Below are 14604 nucleotides of genomic sequence, written 5' to 3' on the forward strand. Positions count from 1 at the left end.
GCGTCGAGGGATCGGGACTCCCTCCCTCCGGAGGGTTTCCTTGCGGACGACGTACGTACCTTGGGATTGAAGGTGCTTCTATGACCCCAAAAATAAAAAATGAAATAAAATTGAAAATGGGGGACGGGGGACGGGGGGGCGATCGGCATCGACGACGACGGCGACCCCCGAGAACGTTGTCAGAAGAGTTCCGAATCCAAAACGGGATTTTACCCGATCCGTGCCGTGACCGCTACTGAGAAGTGCGATCCTACTGGCTAAAACCTTATCACGGCCTGAGCGCATTCAAGGCGATTGGCCATGTGTGTTCTGAAGGCGCTTTCCCTTTTTCGGCACCGCAGTAGGCCGGTTATCGTGCCGTCATTCTAAATTCCTCTACTCGACGAGGACAAAAGGCAGGTCATTTGTGCCGATGCCAGGAGATTTGCGAGGGAATCGCTAATGCTGCATTCGTTCGTCCAGATTAGAACGGGATAAAATAGCATAAGATTTTGATAAATCTAGGGGTGATACCGAATATGATGATGGATATCGGTATAGATGTTAATAATTGTCCGACTAAGCCAGGTTAGGATTAGATAAAAATAAATTAATTAATTGATCAAATTTATAAATAAAAAATAGAGCGTACATCAACTGTGTACATCGACCGTGTACTCCTGATGGAAAGATTGTCATTCCTTACTCTCTTCAATCTACTTTCGAGTACTTTATTCGGGATTTTTACCCACCTTATGCGTTTTTATCCCGTTTAGAGCATGGTACCAAACACGGAATATAGTAACTTACCAAGGCTACCAATTGAGGTGCGAGCGATTGCTTTGAGTATGAATCGAAATTCGAGGCCTTAAGCTTCTTGAGGCATAAGATCTTGGTCATTTAAACACACGATCGGTCCACTGGGTACGACCTCGGGGCGCTTATTAACTTAACAAGGAAGATCTAATTTTTGAAGCATTGGTTACGAGGAAAGTCCAAGCTTGAAAATTGCATCTTTTTCACTATATGGGGAAGGAGGTCTAGTGAAGATGTAATCGGTCCACCAGGTTTCATTTGTTTCGTGAAAAATTAATAATTTAAACAATATTTTCTTTATAAATGATCGTTCGTACTCCTTACAAAAATAATACAACAGATAATATGTTTATCGTCCACGAAAATGTTTAGACACAAATTGTTGTCAATAACATTAACTAGGCGATATACAAGTGATTATTTTTAAGAAAATCTTTGCAAAAGCATTTTTTTCTCTAAAATAAAAAGAGCCTTGCATATCGAATCATGATAATATCCGCGTCACACTTCTAGAAAATGTATGGCTTGATACATTTTTCTGAGGGTTGCTGCCAAACACTAGTGTTGAAAGTTAAGGCAAAGATAAAATGAAAAGAAGAGAACATACCGTTACAAGTGCTTAAAGTCATTAGAAGGAACAAATTGGTAAAAGCGTCACCCCGATGTTATCAATGAAAGTCCTTGTCCAACGTAGACCGAAAAGATGTGAACTGAACGTACTCATCGATGTTTGATTTAAAGATAGAAACCCCAGGAGAAATTCAGTCCGTACGGCACAAGATGCAAGCGAGAAAGACGCATCGCGCGGCAGCAAAGTCGTATCATCTCGTGCCATAACCAGTGCCGAGAAGCGCGATCTTGTTACCAAAACCCTATTTCCAAGACAATGAGAATGTGTGTTCCAAAGGCAGCTTTTTTTTTGTTTCAGCATACTAGTCGATGGTAGTCCAATCTCTGTGTGCCACACCGACTTCTTCTCTTTAGTGTGGTCAAAAGGCGGGTCAGTCACGCCAAGATCAGGAGATTTACAACGAATAACTTTATTATGGCCCGACCGGGATTACTGCCATCTACTCACTCAAATTAATGGTTGATTGGGGATCGGATCGCTTGCGTCGCAATATTTTCACACTTAAAGAATATGTGCCATGGATACTAATAAATATATAAAAGAAGAAGAGCATGTATCAGGGGCGGCCACCGTCAATGGTCGATGCCACTACAATCGCCATCGCAATGAGATTGCGTAACCAGGGCAGGACTTTCGTAGATAACATTGATAACGTTCGGATCTCTCCTGTCTGCGTCGGACCAAGACTTTCGTAGATAACATCTGGTGATGCTTTTACCGAAAGTCGGTGGATCAAGTCATACTTTTCTAACTAACGTGAGTTCCTGTCACCGTTGATATCTGAATCTGGTCCAATTTCAATTGATGCAACAAAGTCGTTTCAAGTTCATCGTCATCCAAGTCAGACGTGCATTTAACCTTCCAGACAAAATCATGTTGTTATCCTTGTTTACGCTTTACAGCAAACCGGACGATATGTTGGCATTTTAAGACTGGTCAAGAGGCCGTAACACGGGAACTGTGACTTTGCTTCTCAGTAATTTCAATGGGGGAGCAGTCCATTTCCTTCAACGATCGAATTTGAATTTCACTAAGGAACTCGTACACTTTCCATCTATAATGTCCCGCAAAGCAACACTTTCTCGAAGACTACATTTTCGATTGTCATCAATCTTCCCCAATGGACCTAAACTATATACCGAGCACCTACCAGAAATTAGTCAACTGGTGTTTTGGGTCGCCAAAATGCATTCAATTTGTCTACATCCCGCGTGTCGAGATCCCCGCGTTTCAACTGAATCAAAAATGGAACTCAAACCCGCCAGGAAAGCCTCCACCTTGGTGGCCACCAAAGCCACCAGGAAAACCACCGTCGAAGGTGAAAGTGAATTGCTGTCCCCCGCCGCCAAACGGGTTGAAACCGCCGCCGCCGCCACCTCCCATGGCCATTTCGTCAATGTCTTCACCTCTGTCATATCTTGTCCGCTTTTCTTCATCACTGAGCACCTGTGAACGCCAATAACTGAGTCAACCTCTCTATCCTGATCCCATTTCGGAACTATCTTTGAGTTGAAGATCTGCAAACCACTAACTTAAAAGTAGTGCTTGATATGATGATTCTAACCTCATATGCAGCTGCGATTTCTTGGAACTTGTTCTCTGCCTCATCTCTATTGTCCACGTTCTTGTCAGGATGCCACTGTAAAGCAAGCTTTTTATAGGCACGCTTGATCTCAGCAATTGATGCAGTCTTTGAAATTCCTAAAATCTTGTACCAGTCCTTCCGTTTGCTCATCTTCAATGCTTTCTCAGCTCTCATAAGTGCTTCACGAACAGCCATATCCTGCAGTTTCAGCAGTTAAGAGTTCTTTCACGGCAAAGCACAAGTTCAAGATTGAGGCTTTATCTGTCAGATCTTGGTACACAATAAAATGAATGCAAACAAAAGTTAGTTCTAGACTAATTCCAACATTATCACCTTACCCCCTCATTAAGGGGAACGAATCTAATTGGCCATCAGAGATGCATTCAATCAATCTCAATTTAACAGTTAATAAAAGACAAAAGCATTTTACTTGAAGACAAGGTCACTGCTGCATTAAGATTACCTCTCAAAAGAAGAGTTCCATTTTCAATCTCCGCTCTGCTGATGTTAGCAGGCAGACGGGATTGTATTATATTTAGGGACGAAAAGATCTGATCTCCTTACACAATATCAACAAAGAAAGTAAGATATGAGCAGTAAGAATGATTGTTTCCCCACAAAGTTCAATGAGCCCAAAGTTGCAGCATTGATTTGCAATTTTCACGTCCAGAACACCAGAACATGCTTCATTATACATATGAGGATAACAAAAGCCCAAACTTATGTGGCTCTGGAAAAGAGGCTAAAAAATGCATGTCCCGACAGTAAGGGGGCTTATATTCTCTAGCCATATATTCTGAAGAACACAACCGTAACCTTAAAGTTTGTTTACATATTTTCCTTTGGTAGAAGACGCTTCTGGTATTTGCAGTTCTGGGCCTACTTAATATAATCCACATGGAAACCTTCAATCAACAACAGAGATTGCACGACTAACCTGAGGTGACTTTTGAGCTGCCGACTTTAGATCATCCACAGCACCTTCCCAGTCTTCAGTTAGAAGTTTTGCCTCGCCTCTCTAGAAACATATTAAAAACTCATAAGTATGCATTATAGATATATATAGAGGTCATCACAGTTTCATGATGACGTAAGTGCGAAAGAAAAAACCAACAGCATACCTGGACTAAAGCTTCAGTAAGATCTCCATCAATGTCAAGTGCTTCAGTACAACTGGTCAAAGCTTCCTTTCCCCGACCAAGCTTCACCGATACCTTGCACAAACCAAGATGGAGGTGTACATTGTGGGCGTGATGATCGGGGTCCAAAGCAATAGCTCCTTTATAATCCTCTACTGCAAGTCGCAATTTACCCTTGTTGAGATTATCTTCTGCCTGAATAAAACAAATGAAAGCTCAGTAAATGAAAGAACCGATCATCTTGATGAAATCTAAAAGGTTCAACTGAAATAACGACATCCAGTGACAATCCCACAAAAACTACACAACAGACCCTACATAACTAAATGGTTGCAAGTTCGATGAACTCACACTCTTAGTCTTCTTGAGCAAATTTTTCAACCCAAAATATGCTTTCTTCAAGTCAGCATGCTCAGGGTCCAGGCGGAGACCTTTCTGATAATGCCTGATAAAGAACATAAGTCAATGCTAAATGACTACAGATCCTTAAAACTCGATACCCTGTGTAAATAACTCTACCTCATAGCCACGTCGTGATCTGCCAAATAATAGTAGGCACGGCCACGAAGCAATAACGCCTCTAAATTGTTCTCATCTTCCTTGAGAATATATCCAGACTCAGCAATGGCACTGGAATAGTCTTTAGTTGCCAACAACAACTTCACTTTCAAAAGTTTGGCCTGGAAATACAATAGAAGATATATTTTTTAGGGAATACTCAATGACTAAAAAGGACTTGCATACAGTGACCAAAAGTCAGCCGGATCAGAAGGCAATCTCATACTGCCATCGTCTTTGAGTCTAAAACAAGTAAATGGATCATGATCCTACCATTGAGCAGGCTGGAGAAAAGACGAGTACAATCTTTTCAACATATTCCAAAGCTTTAGTATATTCTCCTGAATCAAGGAGAGAAATTGCTGATTCGAGAGCACTCCGTGCCTGAAGCAGTTGAGAGAGTTCCTTTTCTGCAGCTTTATTTCCAGGTTTTAACTCCAAAAACTTTCTGTAGCTCGATTCTGACTCCTGGTATCTACATCAGCCAAAAATTGCCTGAATCATAATTAGTACTCCAATCAGAAATAGGAGGAGGGTGCAGTTCCTCTTCGTGTGATGAAGACACAAGTGAACGTATAAACTTCCTCCTATTTCCATGACAGCCGTCTCAATTTATATTTTCAATCAGAGGCAAGGACATGAAACGATCCAACAGCAGCATCAAGTTCCATGTCACTGAATATGATTAGTTCCCATAATCATATAGCAGAAGTAGTCTCACTAGCAGTTCATATTCTTCTGTAACTTTAACTGATAATATATTTCTCTAATTTGACAAAATAACTATCCTGTGAGATTGGACATCCTCAGAAAAACATAAGAAGAATATAGTGATCACAATTCACAACATCGAAAATCATCTAACCAAACATGGAGATCCGAACTTGTTTGGAGGAAACCATGTTGCCTCAGGGTACAGACTAGGCACTCTGGTTATATTGTCCACAAGTCCAAGGGTGTGTTTAATAACTTCATTAAGAGCTGAAAATTTTTAGTCATTTAATGCCTCATGGAACTCAGTTGATTAAGTTAAGCCAAAAATCACTTAATTGCTTAAGTCAATGGGTACCTACATAATATTGTGAATGATGTGTCAATGTTAGTAGAAAACGGACCACATGTAGTTGAGTGGAATTGGTGACAACAGAATGGTGGACATACAGTGGTGGTGATGGTAACGCTAGGTAATGGTCGGTAGCGACAGTGGTTGAGGTGATGGGTGAATGATGGTGGTGATTGTAGTGGTGCATGAGGGGGTGGTAAAGGTGGAGGTACTGCGGTGGCAGGATGGCAGTGGCAGCAACGAGGTGACAATGGCAATCGCTGGGGACTGGCGGTCAATATAATTATTATGATAACGGTAGTTTCTTGTATGAGATAGCGGTGAAGGCGAACATAGTGATCATGATTGTAGAGTGGTAGTGATGACGACTGCAATAACCATGGATAAATATGACAATCGCTGGGGACTGGCGGTCAAGATAATTATTATGATAACGGTAGTTTCTTGTATGAGATAGCGGTGAAGGTGAACATAGTGATCATAATTGTAGAGTGGTAGTGATGGCGACTGCAATAACCATGGATAAATATGACCTCCGTTTTGATGCTTATTTTAGTAAGCACAATCCTATATCAACACCTACTCGATAATAATGTCCTGTACAAATATTTCAGCAATTATATTCTTCACTAGTTAAAAATTCCGCTTAAAAATTCTTAATTAAGTTGTATCAAGCAGAGCCAAAGTAGAGCTGATCAGTTAAAGTTTTAATTTGTCCATTCAAATGCAACAAACAGCATTATGAGTGATGCCTTATTGTAGAATATTTCACAACAGGAACTATAACCAGAACCTGATTTTTCCATCCAATATGTTCAATTATGCTTGGATGTCTGAATAACTCAAATTGCCAACATATATCACATGAACATGTAACTTAATATAAAAAAGAAGGCATCACGACAACAGTTAAAGAAACATTCAATACCATGAGCTCAAAATAGGACAGAGAGTTCTATTTTGAAACCAAAATACGGAGGCAGAAACACAAATAAGAAGAGAACCTGCATAGCTGCCGAAGAGTGGAGGCTCGATGAAGATACGCTTCAGAAAGTTTTGGATCTGCCTCTATGGCAGCATTAAGATCATCAAGTGCCTCATTATAACGTTTCACCTTGATACTATGTGATGCCCTATCAAGTAACTCAGCAGCATCAGCTTGTCCATCTGCGCATCCCAGTACCAAAAAAAAATAAAAAAATCCAAAGAAACTTGTGAGCCAGCGATTAATTTCCGAAATATAATCTAAAGCATTCTGCAAACATTAACGAGAACTATCCTTCTAATTTGGTTGGCAAAAACCTACAGTCGTGAAGCTTTCCATTACACATCTACTAAAGTGCCAGGAATTACTTTCACCACTAAACCGGTTTTCTGCTTGGACATAACACACCATTTACAGACAAGATATTTCAGACAAAGCACACCAAAGAATGGTAGTAAGTCTTAAGCTACCATACAGGTTTCTTAGACTAATGCCCATTTGCTATCCACAACATCCGCGAAGAAACTGATGCGGCGACTATTGGCAATCATGAGCATGAGCAGCTTAGAAAGTACTTCATTGCTCGAAACCCTTTTAACCTCACCACGGACACACATCAACCCCCCCATGAACTGCTCTACAATCTTACAATCTCGACCCATGGAAAGGCCCACAATGCCGCCACCCTCAGGACAATGAACTAGAATCAGATAAAACTCCCCGGTCCCCACACTGGTGGCGAATTCATCAATCGCGCAACATATGCATCATATATAAAAGCCAAATATCCCTACGAAAAAACTAGATTTTTAATCCAGCATAGACATTTCAAGACTCTTCAGTCCATCTCATATCGCCTTCCTGCACAGAAATCCTGCCTAATCTCAAATATCCGAGAGGATCCCTAAGAAAAGATCCGCCAATTCATCGCCGCTCTCCAATCGGTGACTCAAGACGCAAGCAATCAGAGCACGCCACAACCCCTCGAAATCTCGGTCCGACGACGAGTTGGCAGATCTAAGGCGAGAGAGAACGACGTACCCAGGGCGGAGACGAGGGGCTGAAGGAGGAGAAACTGGCAAGCGAACACGAAGTGCAGGATGAACACCGTGTAAAGCCATCCCCTCCACGCGATGCCTTCCACGGCCGAGGAGAAGATGGACAGATTCATCGCCAGATTATCGCTTCTCTACGCGATGTAGCGTTACAGGAGAAGGCGAAGGGCACAGGGCACAGAGCACAGAGGAATTTGGAAGAAGGAGAAGAAGAGGAAGAAGAAGAAATAGTTCCGTGGCTAGTGAGTTGTGCCGGGAAGAGGGAGGACTTCTTCGCGAGAGGTTACACGTAGCTCGGGCCTATGGGTGAGCTCCACGTGGGCTCTGGTTTGTTGATCTGCCGTGATCGGATCCAATCGAGAGGTGCCACGGCATGGCGGCGGGGGCCACGTCAGATCGCTTTGAAACTTTCGTTAGTTGTGACTCGCGAACAAGACCCGAACAAGCTTCTTATCCCCGATTAAATTCGATGGATCAGCATGCTTGGATTAATGTCGATTAAGGACGGTGGAAAAGCCGAGGTTATTGAGAATGATCGGTGTCATTTAAAGATCGTAAAGTTGAATCTTGAATGCCCAAACATCTCGGTTCTTTATTGTTGGCAAACATATGCCTTGGATCAACTAAGACGGATCATTAAGAAGCTGAAAGTTAAGATTATTAACCTTAGGATATATCAGGAGTCTCTAGGAAAAATCCGAACTTACCAACGATGAACTTCTCCAGTCATCTTTATCAATTGTAACCGTGAATTCACAGAACCGACTAAAATAGCCCATTAAGCTCAAAATGAGGAAGGCATGAAATGAAGAGTCATTGAATCCGAAGGACATCAGGTGTTGGAACCAAAAAGCAAATCAGATTTGGATCTCTTAGTAAATTTTTACATAAAGAACTCAACAGGTTCCTTCTTTCCCTAGACACAACAAACTAGAGCGCGACTGGTTTCTGCATAAGCAATATAACCTGAATGCAATATCCTAACCAAGTCAATCAGTTGCTAAGTTATGGCAAAGTCCACTCATTTGCAAAGTGAAAGAGAATTGATATCATGCCACGGGCTATTTTCTAGACCTAAAAGGAGAATGACAATCCGAAGTCCTCACAATCTGAAAAAGTCAATTGCCTGCACATTTTACCGGTTGACATATTGGGAAGAAAAGTTCTCATTAATTAGTCACGTCATCGTGGACCGCTTAGGATTGAGGGTAGTAATGCAGTGGTGGCACCAAATTCGATGTCCATCTGACCGAATCTTGCTACTCTATCAGTGGAAGGTTGAGCATAGAAGTCGTAATCCAGGTCTTCTTGAACTTCCGCAACGCCCTCTAACACCTTGACGACCATAGACATGGAGGGCCTCTTTGTATAGTCTCCTTGCAAGCACCATGCAGCAATCCTCATCATATTCACCACCTGCAGTCCATTTAGTTGCATGTCATCGCTAGACTTATCCACAATGTCCAAGAGTTGTTCCTCTTCCGCCTTTCTCTTAAAAAGGCTCAGTAAATGCTCATTTTCTGGATCAAGAGAGCAATTGAAGATTTTTCTCCCACACACTATCTCCAAGATTACCACGCCAAAGCTATACACATCTACCTTTTCAGTGATTGCTGCACGTAGCCACTCGGGGGCCAAATAACCGGGAGTTCCTCTCATGGTTGTGACGACTTGGCTTTGGTCCTTGCCCATCAGCTTCGATAATCCAAAATCAGCAACCTTCGCATTGAAATTCCCATCCAAAAGGATATTTTGGGGTTTAATGTCTAAGTGAACTATCTTCTGTCTGCAATCTTCATGAAGATAATTCAGTCCTTTTGCTATATCGAGAATGATCTTCTTCCTTTGTTGCCAGTCGAGAACACATTCATTGGATTTGCGAAAGATCCATCTATCTAGAGACCCATTCGACATGTACTCGTAGATAAGGAGCCTGTGGGATTTCTCAGCGCAAAATCCCACAAGTCTTACCAAGTTCACGTGATGGATGCTGCCGATAGTCTCAACTTCGGCTAGAAAGGATTTCTTAATGTGCCCAAAACCATCAAGGCGTTTTACGGCGACTTTTGATCCGTCGCTTAGAGTACCTTCGAAAACAGAACCAAAACCACCTTCGCCAAGCTTTTTACTGAATTCGCCTGTGATTGTTTTCAGATCATCGTACGTGAATCTATTGGGCATTCCTGGTACTTGATCAAGGTAATCCTCCTCTGCTTGATTATCATCTCTCTTTTGAACAAACAAAACTATGGCTACGATGAAAATCATCATGGCAAAGAGAGCTCCAAGGCTAGACCCAAGTATTACAGGGAGACGGTTGCTCATACGATTGTCAACCGAAGGAGTATGAGGAGCTTCATTGGCCCTGTTTTGTACTTTAAGGTAAGCAGTAGAATTATAGAAAAACTTTTCCTTGTCAATGTTCATAAGTGAAAACACCTGAGTTGGTAAGTAACACGCGCCGCTAGTGCGATTCGAATAATACCGGAATATAGCTGCTTTGCATGAACAGTTCTTTGCGCAAGTCTCTTTACAACTTGAAGCATCTATGTCCTTGAGATCTGGAGTGAGACTAAAATACGTGACATTTTTGAGCTCTAGAAGACTTTGATGTTGTGAAGCCCCACAAGACAATGGAACATTCTCAGAACACCCAAGATTGGGGTGCCTATCATCTACTTGCTGGAAATAGCTCGTTCCCCCACTTGAAGCTGGACAACTACATTGCCCATTGGAGCATATTCCATATCTCCCACACGCAGTCGGATAGCTACAGTCCTCGACATCCTCTTTGAAAAGATCAGCCACTTCTTCCCACCCATTTCCATAGTCATACAATCTCAAATGCCCATCCGAGCCCAGCTTCATGTATTGCGCAGAAGATGCTTGAGGGACTAAAAACAGTGTCCCATTCCCGGTAGTATCTGAGAACCAAGACAAGCTTCCATTTACAAACTCGATACCGGCATTCCAAATTGGAACACTATACTTGAAATAGACCTGAGGAGGATTAGTCTCCACTTGAGCAGATAAAAATAAGCCATTCACGGAAAGCGTAATCATACCGTCAACTGTCCAATTTGTATCGGCAATACACGACATCAGTCTTTGCCCATGCCTCAACTTTTGTCCTAGGACAAGTGAGTCGGTTGGCTCGTCAAAAGACTGCCAGACAATCGCATTGTCCTTATCAAACAGCACGAGGTTCCCCAAATCTGTCAAGTTCAAGCCTACAACGGACTTCGCAGAAGTGTTTGTGGACCAAGCAACCGTACCATCGGCATCTTTCAACACCAAATCCCCTTTGGACGTGAGCTCCAACATCGCGCCAATCTTTACGGGATCATTTCGATTGGCAGACCACACTACTTGTGGTTGTAAGTACTCATCAATGAAGCCATAAGGCCCATAACTGTTAACTCCGACGATGAAAACAGCAAAGAGTTAAGTGTTGCAGTCACCATTACAGTAGAAGCCGCAGGCGTAGGCAGGGCCAGGAGCTCCTTTGCCTCCGAGAAGAATTGGCTGCGCGATCGATCCATCTGAAAACCGGGTCAAGTGACGAGCTGTTCCGTTAATCGTCCACCGTGTTGAAAGCGTAGCGTTTGGATAACCATAATCTAGAGCTTGACGTGCGTCAATGAAGCTTGAGAAATGCGATAGAAAAACGAAGGAAAAAGAAACAAAGAAAGAGGGGAGACTGCAGAGTGAAACCATGGCTTTCTGTGAAGTTTTGAGCAGAGAGGAGATCCAGAAAGGGAAGAGAGGGGGAACGAAGATGAAGATGAAGATGAAGAATTAAAAAGTCGCCTCTGAGTCAAAAAGTAAGCAAAACTGAAACATTGCATGGGAAGTCCTCAATAATGCGCGTGGAAATGGAACGCGCTCAAGTCCTGCAAAGCAAAGAAGAAAGGCCAAAGGCAATCGGTGCTTTTATTTTCACGTCCCCCTTTTCCGCAGCTGACATTTATTAAAATAGAAAAAAAAAAGGCACCCAAAGACTCTGGTCAATGAATACTCGAATTTGATTCGACACGACGGAATGCGAGTGGAAAAAAAATTGCCGTGTCCTAAATTTTATACGAAAAAAATGCAATCAGACTCTAAATCTTTTGATGATTTGGCGGTGTCTTGAATTTTCTACGGAAAAGGGCATTGGGAAATTCTTTTGGTTATATTACTCATTTGATTCGTCCCGCGTGCGCTAGAGCGATTTTTGATAGCAACTAAGGCAAATTTCCGGTGGGAGAATTTTGTTGAACTTTTCTCTTTGTAGAAGGTTTAGAAATTGATCGGACCAAATCGAAAAGTTTACAGGTCGATCAATCCATCTGCATTTATAAGGGTGAAGTGAGTACCTGTTACGATACTCGTCCACCGTGTTGAAAGCGTAGCGGTTGGATAATCATAATCTTGAGCTTGACGAGCGTCAATGAAGTTTGAGAAATGCCACAGAAAAACAAAAGAAAGAAAGAAAGAAAGAAAGAGGGGAGACTGCAGAGTGACACCATGGCCTGCAACGAAGCTTTGAGCAGAGAGAAGATCGAGAAAGGGAAGAGAGGAGGAACGAAAACAGAAAAACAGAAATGTCGAGTCATCCTCTTTCAAGAGCGACGGTGCAGAGTCTGCACCACATATTTTGCCAAGGAAACCGGACAACTTGCTTGTCCGGTCTCCCTGGAATATTAAGAAGGATCCCCCCCTCGGTGAAAAGATATTGGGAGCCCCCCACGTCTGACGCTCGCTCTGCTCTGTTCCATTCCCGCTGCTCCTTTTCTCTTCTCTCTATGGAAATTAAAGAAATGAATGAATGAAAAACGGAGAACACAGAACAGAGATCTCGAGTCCAGTCGCAACAAATGAAACTATTCTTAACTGACCAAGAAGAAGAAACACACTCCCGCTCGCCTTTTTTTATTTCAATCATATGCCAACGAACTCAGAAAAAAAAAAAAAAAAAACACAGCTTCTTTCCTTGTTGATCTCCCAACTCGAAAAATCGTATTCTAATAGACTTTTGTATGATCTCAGAATTTACAGAAAGAAAGAAAGAAAAATCATATGTATTTCCCCTGGCTTGAATAGCTCGACAAGAACTCGGAAAAAGAACAGCAAAAATTAATGGAGAAAAGGAGCGCTTGGCCAGTAATTTCCTCAAAGCCGAGACCGAGTAATCGAGGATCCGGGCGATGGTGTGCACGGCGATGGCGTCGGAAGGAGAAGAGGTGGGGCACGAGGACGGGGAGCATTCGAGGGGTAGAGTTGTGGGCAGGAGGAGGGTCGACAGGCGAGGCGGGCCTGTGCTCAAGAGCTTGAGTTGCGAGAGGACGAGGCGTTGAGGGCTGTGACGTTGTAGAGGAGACGGCAGCGTTGGTGATGGCGGGGACGAAGAGGATGGCGCAGACGACGGGGGGGAGCACTCGAGGGGTCGATGGCGGAGAGGACAGAGGCCCAGTTGCCATTAGTCGCTGGAGGAACTGAGGATGTTGCCGCCCTTGCTGGAGGTAAGATCCATCAAGCAGAGGAGGAAGAAGAAATCAAAGGGAGAGAAGAGAGAGTAGCGGGAGCGGGAGCGGGAGCGGTGAAGAGTGAGTCAAAAGAAGATGGAATCAGAAGTGGGGCCAGTCCTGTACACGTGGCAACTGATAAGTGGGCCTAAGTAAATTCAACACGTACCCCGAATATTTTCTCTCCACTCGGGTTGCCCATCCGGTTAGGGGTGTCAGAACCGAACCGAAAAATTGAATTGAGATACGAACCGAACCGAACCGAAAATTTCATGCATTTCGGTTCGGTTTCAGTTTCGGTTCGGATCATCAAAATAAACCAATTTTTCTTTTCGGTTCAGTTTATTTCGATTTGGTTCGGATCGGTTTGGATCGAACCGAACTAAAATAAACACTTCGGTTTAGGGCTATTTTGCCCTCTCTCTCCCCTTCTCTCTCTCTCTCTCTCTCTCTCTCTCTCTGCTTAATGAACTTGAAACCGAACGATCCGAACCAAATCGATTTTTCGGTTCGCCAATTCGGTTCGGTTCAAATTCGGTTCGGTTCAAGGGGCACCTTAATGGTTCGGTTCGGTTCGGTTTTCTTGAAAAACCGAACCGAACCGAACCATTTACACCCCTACATCCGGTTGTCCATCCTTTGCTAAATAAAACATGCGGTCCAGCTTGCACCGTTACGGTTTGCCCAGGACGGTGCCGTTTTGCTAGTCGGCCCCACCTACATTATATGCGCGTGATGCAGCATCTGCCTCTCTCATTCTCTCCTCTTGCGACATTTATTAAAATAGAAATAAAGGCAACCAAAAACTGCGGTCGATGAATACTCGAATTTAATATGGCACGACATACGGAATGCGAGAGGAAAAAAAATTGCCGTGTCTGAAATTTTATACGAAAAAAAATGCAATTGGGCTCTAAATCTTTCGATAGTTTAACCTGTCAAAGGAAACAATAACGTGTCCTGATTCAGCTACAATCTCTCCACCACTCGCTCATCACGCAAGATCAATTCTTTCCAAAAAGAAAAGATCACGATGACATGTCTTGATTCAGCTACAATCTCTTCACCACTTGCTTATCAAGCAAGATCAATTCTTTCCAAAGAGAATAGATCATGATTTTATTCTTCATTAATTCCGTAACCCTAGCTTGTATTATATAAAGACATCACAATGCGTAGCTGAAGAATGTAACAAAAAAATTCTATTACTGAAACACAAAGCACTTATTGGTAATTGCCACCCATTCTCATCTTGTTAGTTCATTACTTTAACATGGTATCAGAGC

At 42.7% G+C, this 14604-nt stretch overlaps 2 protein-coding genes and 1 long non-coding RNA gene across 4 annotated transcripts in view; all 3 read right to left on the bottom strand.

Moving 5' to 3' along the window:
* Positions 1–13361, bottom strand: part of LOC130138951 (uncharacterized) — a 48272-nt gene extending 34911 nt beyond the window's left edge. Inside the window, exon 1 of the long non-coding RNA XR_008817216.1 lies at positions 12747–13361. This is a non-coding gene — a long non-coding RNA (uncharacterized LOC130138951). The remainder of the gene's footprint in view (positions 1–12746) is intronic.
* On the bottom strand, positions 2428–8033 carry LOC115673460 (dnaJ protein P58IPK homolog). Its single transcript, XM_030595640.2, has 9 exons — positions 7798–8033; positions 6776–6938; positions 4982–5183; positions 4670–4830; positions 4502–4595; positions 4133–4345; positions 3949–4029; positions 2991–3209; positions 2428–2872 (listed from the first exon to the last, which is right to left on the bottom strand). The coding sequence occupies exons 1-9, from the start codon at positions 7925–7927 to the stop codon at positions 2666–2668; spliced, it is 1470 nt and encodes a 489-aa protein (XP_030451500.1). The 5' UTR covers positions 7928–8033; the 3' UTR covers positions 2428–2665.
* LOC115673457 (G-type lectin S-receptor-like serine/threonine-protein kinase SD2-5) lies at positions 8809–11594 on the bottom strand. Of its 2 annotated transcripts, none has more exons than XM_056314706.1 (2): positions 11279–11594; positions 8809–11176 (listed from the first exon to the last, which is right to left on the bottom strand). In XM_056314706.1, the coding sequence occupies exons 1-2, from the start codon at positions 11526–11528 to the stop codon at positions 8994–8996; spliced, it is 2433 nt and encodes an 810-aa protein (XP_056170681.1). In that variant the 5' UTR covers positions 11529–11594; the 3' UTR covers positions 8809–8993. The 2 variants fall into 2 exon arrangements, with proteins under 2 accessions (XP_056170681.1, XP_056170680.1); XM_056314705.1 differs by having other exon boundaries at positions 11273–11594.
* Positions 13362–14604: the final 1243 nt, after the last annotated feature.

This window comes from Syzygium oleosum, unplaced genomic scaffold, assembly GCF_021117445.2.
Source record: "Syzygium oleosum isolate NSW1041296 unplaced genomic scaffold, Sole_v2.1 Sole_v2.09, whole genome shotgun sequence".
Taxonomy (NCBI): domain Eukaryota; kingdom Viridiplantae; phylum Streptophyta; class Magnoliopsida; order Myrtales; family Myrtaceae; genus Syzygium; species Syzygium oleosum.

Bases quoted from the DNA above. Each gene is read 5' to 3' on its own strand.
- LOC115673460 (XM_030595640.2), bottom strand. From the start codon at position 7,927: ATGAATCTGTCCATCTTCTCCTCGGCCGTGGAAGGCATCGCGTGGAGG. The intron at 6,939-7,797 runs GTACGTCGTTCT...TGGGATGCGCAG, and splicing joins GCCCCTCGTCTCCGCCCTGG to ATGGACAAGCTGATGCTGCT. The intron at 4,596-4,669 runs GTAGAGTTATTT...GTTCTTTATCAG, and splicing joins GATCACGACGTGGCTATGAG to GCATTATCAGAAAGGTCTCC.
- LOC115673457 (XM_056314705.1), bottom strand. From the start codon at position 11,528: ATGGTTTCACTCTGCAGTCTCCCCTCTTTCTTTGTTTCTTTTTCCTTC. The intron at 11,177-11,272 runs GTGACTGCAACA...AACCACAAGTAG, and splicing joins CTGCGGCTTCTACTGTAATG to TGTGGTCTGCCAATCGAAAT.